The sequence below is a fragment of the Entamoeba invadens genome, assembly GCF_000330505.1.
Source record: "Entamoeba invadens IP1 unplaced genomic scaffold scaff_1105074725183, whole genome shotgun sequence".
NCBI classification, from domain to species: Eukaryota; Evosea; order Mastigamoebida; family Endamoebidae; genus Entamoeba; species Entamoeba invadens.
Window position 1 is genome coordinate 927,529 of NW_004443692.1, and position 19,851 is coordinate 947,379.

General features: G+C 33.3%; 12 protein-coding genes across 12 annotated transcripts; 5 read left to right on the forward strand and 7 right to left on the reverse strand.

Annotated features, from left to right (window-relative positions):
• Positions 1-208: 208 nt before the first annotated feature.
• On the forward strand, positions 209-781 carry EIN_185140 (hypothetical protein; the record flags this gene model as incomplete). The annotated part of the gene is made up of 1 exon (XM_004260860.1): positions 209-781. The coding sequence occupies one exon, from the start codon at positions 209-211 to the stop codon at positions 779-781; it is 573 nt and encodes a 190-aa protein (XP_004260908.1).
• A 1,235-nt stretch (positions 782-2,016) lies between these two features.
• EIN_185150 (hypothetical protein) lies at positions 2,017-4,113 on the forward strand (the record flags this gene model as incomplete). The annotated part of the gene is made up of 1 exon (XM_004260861.1): positions 2,017-4,113. The coding sequence occupies one exon, from the start codon at positions 2,017-2,019 to the stop codon at positions 4,111-4,113; it is 2,097 nt and encodes a 698-aa protein (XP_004260909.1).
• Positions 4,114-4,197: 84 nt separating this feature from the next.
• On the reverse strand, positions 4,198-4,650 carry EIN_185160 (hypothetical protein; the record flags this gene model as incomplete). The annotated part of the gene is made up of 1 exon (XM_004260862.1): positions 4,198-4,650. One exon carries the CDS (start codon positions 4,648-4,650, stop codon positions 4,198-4,200), a length of 453 nt encoding a protein of 150 aa, XP_004260910.1.
• Positions 4,651-5,191: 541 nt separating this feature from the next.
• On the forward strand, positions 5,192-6,955 carry EIN_185170 (hypothetical protein; the record flags this gene model as incomplete). Its single annotated transcript, XM_004260863.1, has 1 exon — positions 5,192-6,955. The coding sequence occupies one exon, from the start codon at positions 5,192-5,194 to the stop codon at positions 6,953-6,955; it is 1,764 nt and encodes a 587-aa protein (XP_004260911.1).
• A 95-nt stretch (positions 6,956-7,050) lies between these two features.
• Positions 7,051-8,217, reverse strand: EIN_185180 (hypothetical protein; the record flags this gene model as incomplete). Its single annotated transcript, XM_004260864.1, has 1 exon — positions 7,051-8,217. The coding sequence occupies one exon, from the start codon at positions 8,215-8,217 to the stop codon at positions 7,051-7,053; it is 1,167 nt and encodes a 388-aa protein (XP_004260912.1).
• A 550-nt stretch (positions 8,218-8,767) lies between these two features.
• On the reverse strand, positions 8,768-9,238 carry EIN_185190 (hypothetical protein; the record flags this gene model as incomplete). The annotated part of the gene is made up of 1 exon (XM_004260865.1): positions 8,768-9,238. The coding sequence occupies one exon, from the start codon at positions 9,236-9,238 to the stop codon at positions 8,768-8,770; it is 471 nt and encodes a 156-aa protein (XP_004260913.1).
• Positions 9,239-9,651: 413 nt separating this feature from the next.
• On the reverse strand, positions 9,652-10,923 carry EIN_185200 (hypothetical protein; the record flags this gene model as incomplete). Its single annotated transcript, XM_004260866.1, has 1 exon — positions 9,652-10,923. One exon carries the CDS (start codon positions 10,921-10,923, stop codon positions 9,652-9,654), a length of 1,272 nt encoding a protein of 423 aa, XP_004260914.1.
• Positions 10,924-12,522: 1,599 nt separating this feature from the next.
• On the forward strand, positions 12,523-13,245 carry EIN_185210 (hypothetical protein; the record flags this gene model as incomplete). Its single annotated transcript, XM_004260867.1, has 1 exon — positions 12,523-13,245. The coding sequence occupies one exon, from the start codon at positions 12,523-12,525 to the stop codon at positions 13,243-13,245; it is 723 nt and encodes a 240-aa protein (XP_004260915.1).
• Positions 13,246-14,508: 1,263 nt separating this feature from the next.
• Positions 14,509-15,737, reverse strand: EIN_185220 (zinc finger protein DHHC domain containing protein, putative; the record flags this gene model as incomplete). Its single annotated transcript, XM_004260868.1, has 3 exons — positions 14,509-14,786; positions 14,835-15,060; positions 15,219-15,737. 3 exons carry the CDS (start codon positions 15,735-15,737, stop codon positions 14,509-14,511), a joined length of 1,023 nt encoding a protein of 340 aa, XP_004260916.1.
• Positions 15,738-16,157: 420 nt separating this feature from the next.
• EIN_185230 (serine/threonine protein phosphatase, putative) lies at positions 16,158-17,453 on the reverse strand (the record flags this gene model as incomplete). The annotated part of the gene is made up of 1 exon (XM_004260869.1): positions 16,158-17,453. One exon carries the CDS (start codon positions 17,451-17,453, stop codon positions 16,158-16,160), a length of 1,296 nt encoding a protein of 431 aa, XP_004260917.1.
• Positions 17,454-17,762: 309 nt separating this feature from the next.
• On the reverse strand, positions 17,763-18,326 carry EIN_185240 (hypothetical protein; the record flags this gene model as incomplete). Its single annotated transcript, XM_004260870.1, has 1 exon — positions 17,763-18,326. One exon carries the CDS (start codon positions 18,324-18,326, stop codon positions 17,763-17,765), a length of 564 nt encoding a protein of 187 aa, XP_004260918.1.
• A 1,023-nt stretch (positions 18,327-19,349) lies between these two features.
• EIN_185250 (serologically defined colon cancer antigen 1, putative) lies at positions 19,350-19,833 on the forward strand (the record flags this gene model as incomplete). The annotated part of the gene is made up of 2 exons (XM_004260871.1): positions 19,350-19,437; positions 19,489-19,833. Coding segments are annotated over 2 exons (433 nt in total), but the record flags the coding sequence as incomplete, so codon positions are not given.
• Positions 19,834-19,851: the final 18 nt, after the last annotated feature.

The following is a 19,851-nucleotide window of genomic DNA, read 5'->3' on the forward strand; positions in this document are numbered from 1 at the left end:
ATTGATAGTCACGAACAATGAAATGAATGGCGTCTTAAAACACCATTTTCAATGATCACATGAGTGAATATATGTTATAACAAATGACAATAATTTAATTATTTATTATCATTAAAAATGAATTATTATATTTAATTGTTAATTTACCATTTAAAAACTATATTTTGAAACTTGATAATAAACGATAACCACATATCATAAATAAACCATGACTATCACTTATACAATAACATTGGACGAAACTAATAATTCAACACGCGAAGTGCGAGGTAACATATTGCTATCAGAACTCGCAAAAGAATCCACTCTTTACCTTGGTCTTTTCACTCCAATTATGAACGAAAAACCATTTGCCCGGATTAAGTTAGACTATCAAAGTACTGACTTTTGTTTTGATGATGTTCTCAATGGGCGATACTATCTGCAATGCTTCACAGAGGAGTGGGGATGGTTCTCTGTAACAGTACACAAGTTATATCGTCCGACTGATGTTGCCATTGGCCGAGACGTTGATCTCACCGTCGAAAAGGTGATTACAAATGGAGTGACTCGACTCACAGTGACCATACCACCATCGGTATCGGTTCAAGAAAATGACTTGATTTGTGTGTTAGATGCTATGACATTCAAAAAGTGTTATATGTCCGTCAAATTGAAAGAGCACCAACAAAATGCCCAATTTGTTTTACCTCGAAATTTCAATGAGAATAAAGCAGTTGTTGTGTTTCAATGGGACGAGACGCCAAATCAAGTTCGAAGCTTTGCTTACATTGATTTTTAGTTTAATAGATATGCAACTTAACTTTTATATTATATCGAAGATTTCTTTTTATTGGATAGAAATTAAATTTTGATTGTAACTTAGAAAAGAAATGAATGACCACTACGGACTGTCTGTCTTGTGGAGGTTATTCAATGGGAATGACAAAACGAGAGGAATAACGTATGAAGACGCCGAAAAGAAATACAACGACTTATTATTAAATGAAATAGATTGATTAGTAAATTGCCATTTACTCATTTTAGATGAAACAGAAGCGAAGATAAGATGCATGTCACTTTGCCTTCTCAAGACAAAAGCTTTTATGAAACAAAACTATGAAACAGCAAAACGAATTTATGACACGTGTTTTGAGAAAGTCGCACTGAAATTTGAGAAAGAAGTCGACGATAAAGTTATTGAGTGTTATGTCGACCTTTTCGACACTATATTAAGAAAATTGAACGTAACAAAGATGGAAAAGAGTCACACCATTTTGTTTGAGATTTTAAAAAAAATATGAAAAGTGTTACAAACACTAAAATAGTCCTTCCACTCGTCTAATTTTTTAATGATCATTTACCTCAATATGAGAAAAGTGAGGTCGACCCCTCACACACGTTTTTCTTTGAATTGTGGAAGAGAACCAACACTGAAATTACCAACAAAAATAAAAATGTCAATTGGCTATTTCTATCAATCCTTTCGTTTTCTATAACATTAAAAATCGACGAGATGGTGCGGAGGTTTTGGGACATACAAAGGAAATTGAGATATCAAAATGGTTATTCCAATAACTTGATAAATGCACTTTTAAATGGAATTCGATATGTAAGTGTGTCACTAAATGAAGCGAAGAGTCTCAATTGTCTCAAAGTCATAAAGTCGATTATTTCAAATAGTGGAATAGACAATGCATCTTGTGAATGTGTTCTCATGGAAATCAATATAATACTCCAAAATAGCATCCAAGTCGACAAATTCAGTTACAGTTACTCGAGACAAGTAGTCTTACTTTCCAATTTAGTTCTTCTCCAACACAACAATTGATAAACTGTTTACAAGAGACCTTTCCAATTTTTTTAAAGTGGTTTGGGTCAACCGATTGCCGAAAATTCTTCAGAGCACAACATGAACAATTTGACATCCCATTTGTTCTTACATTTAGAGAGATATCTCAGCATATCACGGTCTATGTGTGGAATCAAATAAAAGCACTTTTATCTGAAACAAACAAAAGTGTTGAAGTTGGTCTTATGATGGCTATATCGGTACTGGAAAATCCATATACAAAGGGTATCAACGAGACAATAGGCATTGATATGATGTTGGGCTTTTGGACAAGTAAGGGATGTAGTTCTCCAACAACGCGGTGTTTGTTTTTAAATGTTTGTTCGCACATCACCACATTGGAACTCACAAACATTAAGACTTTTCGAAATGTATTCAGTTGTATTCTTGAATTAACGACCGACATGAATGTGTTGGTGAAAGAGAATGCCTTGGTTGTATTTCGCGACGTTTGGAAGAAATTTAATGACGTCAATAAAGAAGAAGCAACGACAATGACAACACACATGTACGAAGTGCTATTTACAACAGACTTTTTTGTGAGACGAGAAGGGTTGAGAGATTTGACTGTAATTCTTTCAAAACTGAAAGAACATAACACATTGTTTTCATTTTCAGTTGTGCCATATTTAATGAGTATATGCTCTTGTTTGACAAATAGTGTGGAAGACTTAGAAATTAAGGAAAGGGTAGTCAGTGTCTTATCCATGTGTGTTGATCATTGCAATGAATTGGTATTAAATAGTGTTGTTGACTTATTTGATTCCACCTTTAAGGCGATTTCATCACTTAATTTGAAAGGCAATGAAATTTTGTTTAGGAGAGTTCTTGTTGCGTATTCGAAGATAGCAAAAACACACGCAGAAATTGTAGAGAAGAGGATGCAAAAGAATTTATTTATTAACAAGAAATTGAGGAAATTATTAGTTGGTGAGTTGAAGGAAGTTAGTGAGAATTACGAAAATGCACTAAGTACCAAGTTAAGTATAATTGATCCATTAATTATACAAATGGGTGACATTAACTACAGACAAGAGAAGTTAAGGAGACTTGCAATTGAAACATATTCAAGACTGTGTAAAACTATTCCCCTTTATATGCACAAGTTCTTCCCAGTTTATATGGAACTTTTAATTCGACTCATCACACCAGGTAATCCAGTTAAAGTGCGAGCCACAGCACTCCAAGCAATACCAAATGCGTATCTGTCAATGTGGTATTACGAGTTGCAAACGTACCCACGAGAGTTTGCTGTGATTGATGCGATGAAGGTATTAAGAGAAATATTTGTCGAATTAGTTGGGCAGAGTACAGATGAGAATGAAAAGGTTCGAGTTGCTGTGTGTCGGTCGATGGAGAAGTGTGTTAAGTTAACTGGAGAGCGTTTGATGGACGAGGAAATTGTTGAGATGGTTAGTGAAGGGATATGCAACATCCTCAAAACGACGATTAAAAAGACGTCGCAGATATTATCGAACCGGAGACAGTTTTTCTTACCAATAACTGACTGTATAAAAGTACAAAACATTGGGGAAATAACAAATTGTTTGGGGAATATATGTGATTTGATGGTCACAAATAAGCAACCCATGTTTTATGAAAACTTACAGAAGATCATAGATGTTGTGAATGACATACCTTTGACAATAACATGCGAAGTTGCCGTGTTTATTTGTCAATTAAACACTATACTTACAAAGAAAAGTAAAACACCTCAATATACTAAAGACGCATTTTCATGGGGAATTTATGTGATGAAAAATTCAAAACAGTCGGCTGATATTTTGAAAGTGCTTTTGAATTTAAAAACACTTCTTGTTGATCAAAACACAGACTTTGATATGGATGAAGTGCTTTACTCTCTAATGGAACACGAGAATAAAGACGTTAGAGATACAAGTGTATTAACCTACAGTATATTGATTGACAGAAAAAACAAATTTATAACTAAAGCAAGTGTTATGAAATGGGCCAAACAACTTCCCATTGAAAAATACTCCCAAACGTTAATAAAAGTGTTTTTCAATATGTTACCAAAAAGAATAATTGATATAACAAGAGATATTAAACGTATTGGAATAGCAATATGTAGCAAGAAGAGTTACTCAAAAAATTGGAAGATGGGTCTTGACAATTTAAATCTTGTGTACCAATATATCACTGAATGGTGTGATGAGATCAAGTTACTTAAAAAGAAAAGTACGTCCGAGCAATTGAGTTTAGAAGACTTGAAATACATATCAGAGACTGAGGATTTAATCTGTGGAATTCCATTTTATTAAGATGATTGACCTTTTAAGTTAAGTTAATAGTACTTTATAAATAAAAAGATTAAAATAGTTAATTCAATGTATCAAAGAAATTGTTTACAACTCATCTTTGTGGTCAAAGGCATAGTCATCGACATCACCCATCTTTTCAAGTAAGAACTCGATGTTTGTGCAGAAGTACTTATGCAAAGGATCGTCATACCCCGAAAAGTCTAATATTTTACCATGCGAGTCAAAGAAGACAAATTTTGGGGAATACCCCTCTTGGTCTAAAGGAGACATGTTATAACTCGGGTCTGTCTCATCCAAAGCAGCCAAAACAAATCTTTTAGCAATTTGTTTGAAGGTTGGGTGGTAATTAAACATTTCAAAATATGAACTACACTGCGCACACTCTAAGCCAGAGAAAAACCCTAATATCGGTAATTTTCTGCGCTGCGCTTTTTCTGTTGCTTGACTAAATGTAGACCACTCGACGTCTCCCATTGGGCGTAACCACTTCTTGTCAAATGCAAATGTCACAATGGCAAGATATAATAGAAGAAACATTAACACTGTTTTGAGTTCCTTTTTCTTTTTTTCTTGGTACTAAAATATTATAATTTTTATTAATAAAAATAGTTTTTATTATATTGTTTATATTAATTAATTAATGGTTTGTTTCATTTTTATTTTTAGTAAGAACCATTTTTTTAATAATAATTTATAATTACAAAACTATACTTGATAATTAAAAATGACGTGGATGCTATTAATACTCTCATCTTAGTATAACCAAATCAATAGTTGTTTTATATGAAAATATTACCATAAAGCACAAATGACAAAGAAGACAGAACTTAAGTTTTTTTAATTCCTCAAAACCAATTTTTATGAAAAAAGGAAAAAACAAAGAAGTGACAATTCAATTAAAATAGAATTATAAATAAAACTATAATGAATCAAGAATTTTACTTGAAACCACTGCAAGTAAAACTTGAAAATATCCGTCAAAGTCCAACCAAAAATGAATAGAACTTAAAATAAGAAGTAAGATCACCTCTATCCCAAAATAATACTAAACTTCGTTTGGAACTTGTAACAGTAAAACATGAGCAAAGCAACACAACCACAACCGGGGCATGAACCGAAGATGGGGAAAGTTGGGATGTTAACAGTCAAATTTGAAGATGTGAAAGAAGACACTGTTGGGTATATTGTATGTGATGTCGACAGTTTGACATATTTTACTAAGAAAAATAAAGCGTCGAAGAACTTACACGTGAACGAAACGCTCTACTTCCCAGTCCAAAACCCACGCGCTAACATCCACTTTTTCTTGTATAAACCAAGACTCATTGGTGCAAAGTGTGTTGGTTTCCACCAACTGTGTTTGGCCGATTTGAAGGAATCTGATGGTAAAATGCATTACATTCAGTCTATTAAAAAGCCCAAGAACATTATAGAACCAGACATTGGAGAAGTCAAACAAACTGAAGTGAAAGAAGAAGGAAAGAAAAAGAAGAGTGACAAATGTGCTCAATTTAACGTTTCGATTGTCTTCACCCCCGTTCCCGTCGAAGAGAAAAAAATGGTTGGTATCATCCATGAAGGTGTTTGGAAGCCTGGAATGGACGCTGGAAATATCATCGGTAACCCTAAGTGGTACGAGAACCCACAATATTTGTTAACTTTGTCTTCGAAAATGCACGTCAAAATCTGCTTGAAGCAAGACATCACGACTAACAGAGTCACGTACTTCATCGTCAAATATGATGCGTTGTTCTATGAAGGATGTCCACTCACTTTATATGACCCAAATGAAGTGATCAAAATCGACGACAACTTCTTGAGCACAAAAGCTTCGAATGAAATCGAACAAAGCTTTGAACTTGACGCGGGAAGTTATGTGATCATCCCAACTAACATGAACAAAGTCTCTGAAGTGAATCCAGAGAAGTTACATGGGAAGTTCCAAATAGCTGCGTCGTGTGAACACATGGAAGGAATTGAATTTGTCCCCGCCAACTTGTCGAAGAAGTGGGAAGTCTTTGAAGAGAAGAAGGTGTGGGATAAAGTGACCAATGGAGGAGCAGATAGAGGAAGTCCATTTGAGTTCTACCACAACTTCCAGTACTTCTTAAAGACGGAGAAAGATGTCAAAGTGTCTGTCACTATGGAACAAGCAGACAACAAACATAAGATGGGGTTCTACTTATTTAATTGCAAACAAAGTGATCGCAAGGAAATCGACTTTGGTGAGCTCGCGGATGAGACCAAAACGTTAATTTCATATGTCTGTGTTGGGAAGAATTTCACATTAAAGAAGGGAGAGTATATCTTAGTCCCATGTTCATCTGAGGAAAAGCTCGAAGGTGAGTTTATCATCAGAATATATTCACAAGAGAAAATCGAAGTCAAAGAGTTGACCAGACAGTGGTCAAATATGGTCGTTGCTGAAGGAAAGTGGGAGGAAGGTACTGCTGGTGGAAACGTGAATAACCCAGAGGCCTTTGTGACCAATCCTCAGTATGTTATTAAAGCCAAATACAACGGGGAAGAGTGCAAAGACATCATCTTCTTGTTGTCACAGTTCATTGGAACATCTGGTAAAATCGAGTCGATAGGGTTACCAATCTTTGTTGACACCGGTGCTCATTTGGAGGCTGACGATGTGAATGAAGACAACTTAATCAACTTGCCAGAGGCTTGGGTCAAAAATAAAAATGTCTTCACGTGCTTTGAAGTCGACCCTGACGATGGATTGGACGTCATTGCTGTACCTTCAACAATGAAACAAGACACCTACGCCCCGTTCAAGATCACCATCTTGTCCGATGTGAAAGACATCACTATTGAGGAGCTCACCGCTTAATTCATCTTCCATGCAATTCGTTTCAAAACAAGTCGATCAACGAATAACACAAATAATAAACAAATTAAAACACTCGAAGTGGAATAATCATATAATCACATCCCATGGAACTCCGCAAGGTGTTGATCGTTGAATGATGCTTTTCCAAAGCATTTGTGTGGTGATGGAAATGGAAGTGCGAGTGCCGTACAATTAAAAAAGCACCCAACGGCATAGTCCACTTCTTCTGGTAAATTCTGAATGGTCTTTAAATTCGAGCAATTGTGGAAACAATCCTCACCTAAACTCTTTAAGTCGGTTGAAACAGTCACTCCACGTAACTTGAAACAATTGAAAAACGTCCGATGGGGGAGTTTTGTCAAGCTTTGAGGCATAACTATTTCAACGAGCTTTTTGCACCCCCCAAAGCATTCAGTCCCGAGACTTTTCAAATTGGTTGAGAGTGTTATTGCAGTTAAACACTCGTTAGTTGAAAAAGTGTTATGTCCGAGTGTGAGTAAAGAGTCTGGGAGGGTGATGTAAGTGAATGGACAATGTTTGAAACATCGATTTCCTATAGAAGTTAACGTGTTAGGAAATTCAAGTGTACTGAGTGAAGAACATCCATCGAAACACCACTGTTCGATCCGCTCTAAATGTTTTGGTAACTCCACTTTGGCTAGCTTTTCACAAAAGGAAAAAGTGCTCTCGCCAAGTGTTTTAATAAACGGAGGAATTTTTAATTTGATCAATCGCTCACATTTTAAAAAACAGCCGTTACCAAGGGAAGTGACTTTGTCGGGAAGAGTGACAGAAGTTAAATAGGAGCACCACGCGAAACAATAATTGCCTAACCCACATATCGACGAACTCACATGAAACTCTTGCAACGTTTTTGTGCCATAATAACACTTTTCACCTAAGATATTGACTTTGGTTGGGATATCTATCCCATTCCAAAGTCGTTCACTTTGTGTGTATTCCACTCGGCGACATATGTTACGCGACTCTTGACAACTCGTTGTGTAATTTATTTTATACCAGATTTCTTGCTTTTCAATATACCCATCATTGTACCTCTTGTCGGTTTTGGAATAGAGAAAGCACGTCTCGAGACTGGGGAAAAACTTCCGTTGTTGAATTGTGAGTGGAATTGGATTGAAGTGGAACTTTTCCATCGTTTCTTGAAACTTTTTGTTCACAAAAACAGTGTTCACAAAGTCAGTAAACGAAGTGAAGTATTTTGAAACGATCATCAAACTGTAGCTGTCTAGTTTGCTCATTGTTTGCTTTCTCTTTTTTTTCTTTCTAAGATGAAGTTTTTTCTGGTTGTATTTTACTTTGCTTTTTTACTTCTTTTCTTTGTGATATTGTTCACACTTTTTACAAAAATTAGTGATAAAAATAGATGGCTGAAAAAGTGTAATTATAATATAATTATATGATAACTTTACTAATCATTGTGATTTTAAAAAGATTACTTAAAAACTTGAGTGACTTGAAAAAGATTGCACTTTTTAGATTCTTAATTTTCAATAATTTTTCTAAACATAAATAGTTTTACTTGTTATTAGAGTTATATCATTTGAAAAAGAAAAAAATTAGTTATGTTTATTTAATACTTTTATCATTTTAAATAATAATTTGAAAATATGAAAAGTTTTAATTGTTTATAGTATATTATTATAATAAATTTTAGTGGTATAATTTATAGTATGATTTTTAGATTTAAATAGAACAAATAATTATAGTTGAAATAACCAATATATAATAATACAGATGTTAATAAATTATACCATTTCAATATAATAAACAAAGTATTTATTGAATGAGTTAATTATCACTAAGCCCATACAATTGGATGAACTCATCATAAGTTATCTTACCATCACCGTTTGAATCCAATCGCTCATACACAACAAGCATATCATCATTGTTCATATCAATAGAAGTCTTTTTGATATATGAAGCGAACTCTTTTTTGTTCAATTTACCACTATTGTTAGTATCAGCTAGTCTAAATAGGAGAGTCAAAATAACTTGTTTTGGACATTCCCACTTTGCTGGAAGTAATTTGCACAAATTGTTGAACTCACTATAATTGATTTTGCTATCTTTTTTATTGAAAATCCCTTTGCCGTCCGCCATTTTAAATAGGTCCTCAAACGCCTCGTCAATATTTTCATCTTTATAGTCGACCTCAAAAAGTGCACCAAGTGCCTCTTTGAATTTACTTTTATCTAAAAACTTGTCCGTGGCGTATGTCTCAAACACCTTTTTAGCTTTAACAGGGTCCATAGTCATTTCGTAGTAATGAGTAAGTTATATATGAGTTCTACGATTCGGTATTTCACAGATATTGGCTCTTGACTCTCTATCAATTCACAGATGATTTCTGTTTCTTCCCAAAACACCAATTACTTCAATTCACAAAAAACATATATTAATATATTAATATTTTTGTTATAAAATAATAGTTTCTATAAATAAAACAGCCTCATATCACACGTGTGTTATTATAATGGGCGTTAGCAAGTAAGAAATGGGAATGAAGAAATAAAGAGGAGTTGATCAAAAAAGAAGAAAACTCAAACGAAATTCTTTTTAAAAATTTTTAAAAGTGGACAAAACCATATTAAAATAATATTGAACTAATGATTAATTTAATAAATTCATTTATTAAATTGCATTTCCTCTTCAACAGAATATAAAACGAATCAATTGTAAGTATACCACCCCTTTCTTGAGAGTGTTCTGTGTATTGAATCTTTAACTTGGCAATCTTCGTACTTCGGAATAAGTGCTTTCATCTTTGTCTCAAAATCGCTATATTTACACATCCCATCAACTTCGATGCAAATATCATTTAACTTGAGTACTTTGTCATTCAACAATACTCTAACATACATTTCGTCCGCTTTATTATAATATTCAAAAGCAAGAGTAGAGGCGTACTGAATCGGTTGTGTTGTTTCTTCTCCAAGAAGAGCCAACAGTCCATATATAGTAGTATCATGTGCTGTGTACTGTTGATAGACGACTTTGTTCTTTAAAGCTTCTGTGTAGTCATTTAACATCTCTTCAACAAAGAACCCACTTTGATATACCGAAAGTTCCTTACTGAAAAACAGTGTGTTTTCCCACAAATATTCATCGACAAGAGCGTTGTAATCGTCCATAGTAAAATTGACTAATATTTTACGAGGGAGTGGTTGGTCGTGGCACACTCTTGGTGTGATGATATCGACGTAGTCATACAAATATGGCGCATCAGACGAAAACCCCGTCACATACTTCAATTTCTGAAAAGCATCAGCAAACGGTTGCTGTGCTCTTCTCTTGATCAGTTCTTCGTTATCCAAATATCCTTTTTCAATTGAAGAAATGATCGGACAACAACTAGGGTTCGGTCGCATCGTTTCGATTTCGTATGGTCTTGTGATGAACTCTATGTCGACGTTACTTCCTCTTCTTTCAATTGGGTAAAGTGTTTGGAAAAGTGCTTGAGTGCTCTGAATGGTTCGAGTCTTAGCGCTTGTCCTAATTTTGACGATCGCAGGGTCGAAAATAGTTGGAAGGAGTTTTAAGGTGATACGATATATTTCATCGATATGAGTACCTAAAGAATAATGCATGGAAATACCTTCTGGAGTTAATTGAGAAGACTCACATGACCCTTTCCAATAAAAGTCGGTTGCGTATGGGTTCCATTTTTTGTCAACTAATCCCCTCTTTGTAGAAGCAGTGTGTGACACTTTCACTCCATCACCAGAATACACGTGAGACTCTTCAACATACCCACAATCAAAGTTGCCATTGTCTGAATCATATGAATCCCCGGGGGCTCTATCACCATGACGTGCTACTAACTGGACATATTTTAATGTATATCCATCAGCGGCAATTTGGTACTTTGTTCTGGTGACATGGCACATGTCTACATCGGCTAAAACAGCCAAAGAGACAATTAGAAGAAGAACAAAATACATTAATATTAATTAGTTCAGTTTTCTTTTAGTATCTCTAGTTTATTCTGATTGTTTCTATTATGGTTAGATAGATAGATATTTATTCAATTTAGATAGATATGCAATTTAATATATTTTTAATAGTTTTTTTTACTAAAAATATTAATAGTAACTATTACTGTTTTGTTTGACAATTTTGAATTCTAATAACATATTTAGATATCACTCTATTAATTTCTATTTTAAAATTTTTTCAAAAAGTAGTAAAATTATTATATTTATTAATTAAAAAATATTTTTAAAGTATAATATAATATATTAGATATATATTAAAAATATATTCTAGTAATAAACTATTTAAAAACTATTAATTTGTTGATTATTATTTTAATAACCAATTATTTGTGAAAAGAAGTTGTTGATATATTTATTCAAAGCATAAGAAACATAGCAATACATACACTCCATAATTACTATTTTGATCATTATTAAATCATTTAACTTAAATAATCATTTATATTAATTACTCAATTTATATCATATTATATACAAATAAAACAAATTCGTTAAAATTCAAACAAAAAGATTTTTATATGTGATGAATGAAATATAATTCATCCCTAATAAAGAGCCGTGTAATACTAAGTAATTCAAACATAAGAATTACAAATAATGGTAAGATTAGAATCTGTTTATCTTATGAATGTGGTGTATTATTTACCAGTTTATGATCTCTTCAATTTTCTTTAAGTTTCACATTCCACAAAGTTGTGTTGTTCTTCCATGAAAACAAATTGTTGGACAAATACTGAAATGCATGATTATATAAACACTTATAAATTACTTGAGAAGCTTGTTAAATGTCTTCCAAACATAGAGACTTTGTGTATTACAAAAGCTGTTTTTGATAACACTTTTCAGGTCAAAGAAAGTACATTATCAAAATTTCCAAAATTAACTATTATTAATTACATCGATAATGTTTTCAATCCTCAAATTGACTTCACATCACTTTTCAATTATCTTTGTGGGATGAATTCTGGATACCATCAAAACATGTCAAAGAAAGTGTTATTTATTAACACCCATGACGATATTCCACAAAACACATTTATTACAGAAAAAATAGTCTTTTCACAAAAATTCTTTACAGAAAATGAAATTGTGAATTTTGAAGATTTTCCACGTCTAAAAACAATAGAAGTGTGTATCACAGATACAACAGATTTTTCTCGTTTTAAATTAAATTTTTTAAATGTGAAAATCAGACAAGGCATTCGTGTAATTATTGCTTTCTCTTTTCATAACAACGAAGTTGTGTATACAAATGACACACATTTCAACTTTTTGGAACAGTTCAATGATTTGGAAAATCATTGTAATTACAATTTATTTTTTTATATTGATGGATCTTTTGGTCCTTATGTAATCACAACTTCATTTAGAACAGACTATTTCAATATTCAAAATGAATATGATAAAATTGAATACCAAAAGTTGTATTATCCGCACGAGTTAACTTTTCGAACGAGTGGTGAATATAATGTTTTCGATAAAGTGACGACCGCAACAATTTTGTGTTCACATGTGACTCTCCCAAAATCGATAGAGAACATCAAAATGTTGAATAACAACGCTAAAGTCACCAATTGGGATGAACTTGATAATTTGAAAACAATTCAAAAAGTCAAAGGAATTCGTTTACCAACAAAATACATTGACAAAATGAATCTCAAACATGTCGAAGTGAACAAAGTTGGACTTGTGTATATCATGATTTTATTTTCGTATGTTTTCTTCAAAGTGTTTATAAGTTGTGCTGTTTTTGGAAATGTATTGTCAGACACGTTAGTTTCTTTTAAGTATGAAATTGTCGTTATCTTTGACTGTATAGCTATTATGGCGTTTGTGTGTCTGATGTTTAATCGTATATATGACAAGATGACAATTCTATTCATTGTAGCTCTCTTTTCATTCTGTGGATTTTTCAGTTACGGGGGTTTTAAAGTGACAAACGCGTTTACAACAATGTCTTTAGTGGTTTCTATCCTTTACTTGGTAATATCACTTAATGCCATGTTTTTTAACAAAGAATATAATGTATCTGAATTTGCATTCTTTTACACAAAATCAAAAGTGTTATATTTATTACTCTATGCGTTCGAATATGAAAATGGAACAGAAAACGAAGGGAGAACTGTTATTACGTTATTGTCTTTTTCATGGTTTCTATTCACATTGTCAGCAGCTTTGATGTTGGGTTGGTACTTCAGTTTCTTCTTGTTAGTCCCACTTGGCGTGTTCGGGTTTTGCGTTTTGACTATGTGGTTTAAATTATTTTAATTCATTGTTGGAATTTTAAGTTGTGTTGCAATTATTTTTCAAATTTACAAACAAAAAAGTTGATTGTAAATAGATATATTTTGTTGTATTATTTTCCAGTCTGTTCAATAACAAAACAGTCAAACATCAAATAAAGGTTTTTATGACATGATCGATTATAAAGGTATCAATGTTGTGTTGGGATAGTTGAAGTGTTCCAACAAGACGTTTTTGGTAAGTTGGCTATTTGTTAATTGGTTATTGTGGAGTGTGTGATATGAACAAACATAACTTTCATGATAGAGCGGAAAGCATACTTTTTCACCCAATGAGCTTCGCTCATTAACGCAAAGTCTCCAACAATTGAGGGCGTTGAGTCAAATGAAAAGTATAAGGACCTACACGGAGGGTCCAACAACTTCACCCTAATATCACCAGAGAAATTCATCATGTATTTAACATGAAATGAATGTTGTTGCCTTTGCAAGGGAGGTGAGACAGAACCGTCAAAGTACACAGTAATTGGTGTATGTGATGTTACCGCAATTTTGAAATCAGTGGATGTTGTTTTGTAGTCTTGTGAGGTGACTCTATCAATACTTGAAATGAGTGGTGTAAATAACGAAATGTCAATTACACTGACATTAAGACTTTTTATGAATGATGGTAACAAATTTGAAGATGCAATTGTGCTGTTTACGAAAGCGACAATTGGCGATACGCTTGTCAGCATCGAAGGAAGACTTTTGAATAAATTTGAAAGTACGAAATTGAACGGGTCAATAGGTGGGTGTGGTGATGGGTTTGACAACAAGTTAAACACACACTCTCTATTCACGTCTGATGTTGTTAAGTAAATAGGTTGTGTGACACAATTTGTGGGCGGGTCAAACAACGCCACAATTTTGTCATCCACCTTTTCAACTCTCCTCACTTGTTCAATACGTATCACGTGTGTTTTTAATAACAGCGATTGAGATGATGGTCCGGACGACACGATAGTCGCACTGCAATCTCCTTCTGAAGTCAAAGAGATAGGGATGGTGTAGTGACCCAATGAATTGACCACAAATGGTATACTTCTGGGTGTGAATAGCATTCGTTTCAACGAGACGGTAATTGCAATTCCCAAAACAACGATAATAACAATCGCAAAGGTGAGTATCATGTTTCACTGACATTTTTTTTCGTTCTTAGATGTTTGATTATTCCATCCTTTTCAATCTCATTGGAGATTGTAGAAATAATTATAATTATTAGTATCTCAATTTATAAAAATAAAAATCACTCATTCTGTATATTGACTTCTACATTCTGATCATCGACCAAGACATCGACCGTATTTTTACTTTCTGTGCTGTTTGGGTTTGCAAAAAATGGGATCAACCACACTAATACATTACCCCCCATTACCTCTTTCCAATTTCTGTATTTTGTTGTTGAATAACTTGGGAAAAACGGAGCTTTGTCATGCGTCAAGTAATCATATCTCGTCTTCTCAATCTCCTCCATCGATGTTGTATTTTCCAGAACCATTCCGACGTGATTGACCATGAGAGTAGCTGGTTATTAGAACTAGTTGCTAAAGTAACAATTATAGTAAAACAAACCGACTGCAAATCCCATTGAAAACATGATTATCGTGATTACCACAGCAATTATCATAAAAAACACGTCGGCAGAATACTCCCCTTTCCCGAAACCTGCCAGCATTTTGATGATATATCCAATCTGAATTAAAACTCCAAAAAGACAGTTAAGCGGAACGAGCATCAAAAACTGTACAAAATATCTCAAATTGTTCTCTCCAACACACTGTGAAATCCACGGACAATGCTTTATATAAATACGTTGTCTTCTCTCAAGTATAAAATACCATATTATAATTATTAATTTGTTTTATTATAATTACTGATACAACAATTAACAAACATGCTACTTGTCAGTCAATAGAACATTTATACTATATCTTATAGATTATAGAAATAACAAACATCTCTCTTCTTGATACATGAACCGCACTTCTTGCAGTGATAAGCTCTCTCACACCTAAACCCCTGACACGTTGTACAGTACCTTACTGGATACCCTATATCGACTATTTTAAAGCCTTTTTCTTTACCAAACGTCTCCCGTTCTATTGCAGCTTTCTTGTCTTCTTCAGACTTATTTGGATTGTACCCGACACATCTCCCCGGGTCAGTCGTGACGGCTTTGTAATAAGCGAAGACTAAACACGCGAAAGTGAAGAGTGGGATTGGTGTGGTTAAGAAGAAGACGAGGGGGAGATGGAAAAAGGCGTATAGTGTGGATAAGAATGCAACGGAGATTAAAGTGATAGCAACTATCATCATCACTCTGTCAGAACTCTCGTCCTCCTCTGGTCCACCAGTCTTCCGTTTTAGAAGATATGGCCCTTTCATTAAATCTTTTTTTGTCTCTTCCCAGCTGTCTTCTTGGTGTTGGTTCGTTGAAACTTTTTGAGGGGAATCGTAGTAATATGGGTTGATCATCAAAGTAATCAATATCGTATCTCAGTTCGTTTTGTATTCTTTTCCTTGAACACTTTCTCACTTTTTTTATTAACTTTTTTGTGCTGTATCATTTAATTATCAGAATGATATTATTTGTATATAATACAAAAACTGATTTTGTAATATCTGTTTGTATAACTATCATTTATTATTGTTTATTATTATAACCATTTATTGAATAACAAAAAAAAATAATATTTTTAATATAATCAAATGAATTAAATATGTAGTTTCAATTATAGTAATTAAAAAATTACCACCGTTTTAAAATTAACGAGTTGAAATCTTATAATCAAAAAAACTCGTTAAATAAAAACACTGAATTTCCTCTGCATTACAAAAAAAACGACTCATTAATTATTTTATAAAAAATAAAATAAAAAAATAACCAATACTAAACTAAAGAGCGTTTACAATCGCGAAAATGAGAAGGGAGATAACGGAGAATGACGCGAGAGTTCCAAACAGTGATTCCCCATCTATTTCCTCTTGAACTATTTCAATAGTTTCATTAGGAGCCAAATTAATATCGGGTTGTTTCTTTGCTGCGGAGAATTGGACGACTTGGAACTCGATTTTATCGGCACATTTCATTTTGACGTACGCGCCTTTATTTTGGTTAATTCCGCTATAATTAGGTGCCGAGAATAACGTCATCATTTTCTTATTATCGAAGTAGTCGAACCCCTCTGCCTTTAATTCATGGCTTCGGATGACCAAGTCGAGTTTGTTTTCTTCAAGAAACCGATCGACCACATCAGGTCCAAATAAGTGACCAGCCCCTCTATAACTTGGTTTACTCCCATTCTTTATCATCGGGTCATTCCACAAGAGTTCCATCTCAAATGAATTTTCACAGGGATCGACTCCCCGCTCTAAATCATTAATTTGTTCTAATTTGAAATGGACAGGGGGTAACCCCCCATGGACTATAAACACTTTATTATTAATCAAATGAGCGTATGGCAGCCATCGGAGTGCGGTCGTCATCATCATGAAAGTGTCATTATCATATTTGGATAAGACTTCATACCGGAACCCATACCCCCAATTGACGTCCGTAGTCTCATGATTCCCTTTTGCTATATACACACTCTCCGGATTCGATATCATAAAGCTGAAAAGGACTAATACATTCTCCACAGAAAATTTACCACGATCAACTAGATCCCCATTAAAGAGATATGGATTGTCCGATGACGGTAATCCATTGTCTCGAAATATAGTACACAAATCAAAGAATTGTCCATGGATATCTCCAACTAAAGTAATCTTTTCCCCTTGTTTCAAGGTGATTCGAGTCAGACTGTCTCGGGTTTGAAGAACAGCTACGCCTTCCTCTATAATACGATACACGTCTCGTTTGTTTAATTTGGCAACACCGTTCCCCGTTCGGAAGTAATTGTATAACTCCACTGCAAATGTGTGTGTTATTCGCTTTTTAATAGTCGGCCCAGTGTAATTGGTCTCTACCATAATATTTTTCCAGGACTTCTCTACAGGGGGAATCGTAATGAGAAATTGTGAGAGGCATGTAAAGATGCCAAAAAAGACTAGGGTTAGCGACAACAAGATTCGACTGATACCAAACCCAGTCAACATCGAAAAGTCGCACTGAATTAATTGAAACACGCCCAGACACAATATGCTGATTCCAAGAAATAACGATATTAAGTGGCTCACCAGTACCTGCATCTTGATTTCCTTTCAAGTTCTATTTGGTTCAATATGATGGTTCTAATATAGTATAGTTCATATATTATCTATTTATAGGTTTTTATATGTCGAGATGTTTCGGGCTGAGTTCTTTTTTTTGTCATCAAATTTACAAATTTGAGAAGTATGTCGTATAATAAAGTGTACCATTATTATAGTTTATTAAAAACAGTACCAATATTTAGAATAAACAACTAAAATTAATAAAAATAAATTACATCAACGTTTCGTTAAATTCGCTCGTTAATTTGTTGAGAAACTAACGAGCGAATTTAAGTTGGTGAACGACTAGAAATGGATAACACGCGAAAGAATTGGACTGTGAATCCTCTTTGGGCTTTTTGGAGGACTTTGTGGGTAAAATCTGACCGAGATGTTTTCGTAGATGAATTGCATGACATCGACTAAGCCATCGAATGATTTTAGTGAGATTTCCAAATACGGTGCATTAACTTTTTCCGCGACTAATCGCCCTTCTTCAGCACTGACTACACGGGGCTTGTCGGAACAAGTTGCTACTATTGCATATTTGAATGGATTGGGGATGTACCCCTGAACGTATTTGAGCCACTCTGAAACATTGATGAAACTGTTCTTGTTGTCGAGAGCGAACATTAAGAGCACTACTTCTGTATTATTAAAGAAAGTGCCGTTAGAGTCTGTTTGGATACAATCACAAAAGAGAAGATTGACATCGTGCAGATTAATCTTTGTAGGAAGTATCATCGTGTTGTCATCCAAATCAGTTGAAGATATTGATCCGGTGCATAAGTACCGAATTAAAGTAGTCTTCCCGACTTTCTCGTCACCAACTACACATATTTTGTGAATTGGATTGTTGTTCTCCACCATTTAATTGATATCTAGAGATGTAGGTTTTCTTAAAAAACCAAAAATCTCGTTTTTGGTTTTTTGAAAAGATCTTCATCTTCTAGATACTTCGTTCCATATTGGAGGCATATTTGTTTTTATGATTCTTTAATAATTCGGTATCTCCCTTTTCTCATGGATTTAATTATAATAATTATAATAAAAATTAGTAATACAAAAATGATGGTTAGTTACGATTGCAAATGCGTGTTTATTCATTTCGGGGTCATGAAAATTAAAAAGGCAGATTGTTTATATTTATAAAAAGTTTTGATATTTAATGATTGGATTACTTATATAATTTTGCCGATGATTTATATTATTTGTTGTTATTTTTTATTTATTATTGTTTCCCGGCATTTTACAATAAATATAGCTATAAACAATTCAAAATAAAAATTAAGAATTGTTCAAATATTTTTGATTATTATTATTCGCTTTTTTTATATTGGTAAAGAAAAAATCACTATTTTTCCAAAAAAAGAAATATGAAAAACATCAGATTTCCCTATTTGTTGCAATAAATGAAGCTGTAAAAAAACGGAATTCACATTTATGAAAAGTTGACTTTTATTTTTCTTATGATGTTTTACGAAGTTTAAAAGGTATCTGTTTTAAAAAAAATAATTATAATAATATTATAATTATTAATTAATTATCAAAACTATTATTTTATACCAATAATACATTTGTTATTAAGTATTTGATAAAAAGTATTATTGGAAAACAATTATTTTGAACTCTTGTTCACTTTTTTATTTCAAAAATGTTATTAAAAACATTTAATTATTTTTTTATTACTATAATTTTTAATTACTTGAATAACAAAATATAATATAGTTAAATAATTATAAAATATAATAAACGAATAGGTTAAATAATCAAAAACTATTTTAAATATTATTTTATAATTAATTAAAATAATAAACAATTAAGTCTTCATAATAACTATATTGAAGTTTGTCTTTGGAAACACAAAAAGAAATATTAACTCAAAAAAGCATTATGAGTCAGAAATTTAAGAAGGCACGAAAGTGGATGTCACCACTTGAGATTAAGTCGATTGTTGGTGAGATGAATTCAAGACTTTTAGGTGTGTTTTACTATATTATATCACAAATTTCTATAATGAACTAACAGACAGACATGAACGTGAATACTGTTTACGACATTAATCGAAGACTTTACGTCATCAAACTTTCTAAGACGGATCTCAAGGAGTTTATTGTGATCGAGTCTGGTGTTCGTGTTCACCTTACTCAATACAACAGAGATAAATCTGACACCCCAAACAACTTCACTTCTCGTCTTAGGAAATACTTAAACAAGAAACGACTTCTTCGAGTCAACCAAATAGGCAACGACAGAGTTATTGAAATCGTCATCGGCAACGCCACAGAGAAGTACAACCTTATTATCGACTTATACAGTAACGGTAATATTTGCTTGACTGATGCCGACTACAAAATTGTCTTAACCACTCCGAATCGTTCACTTTGACAAGACC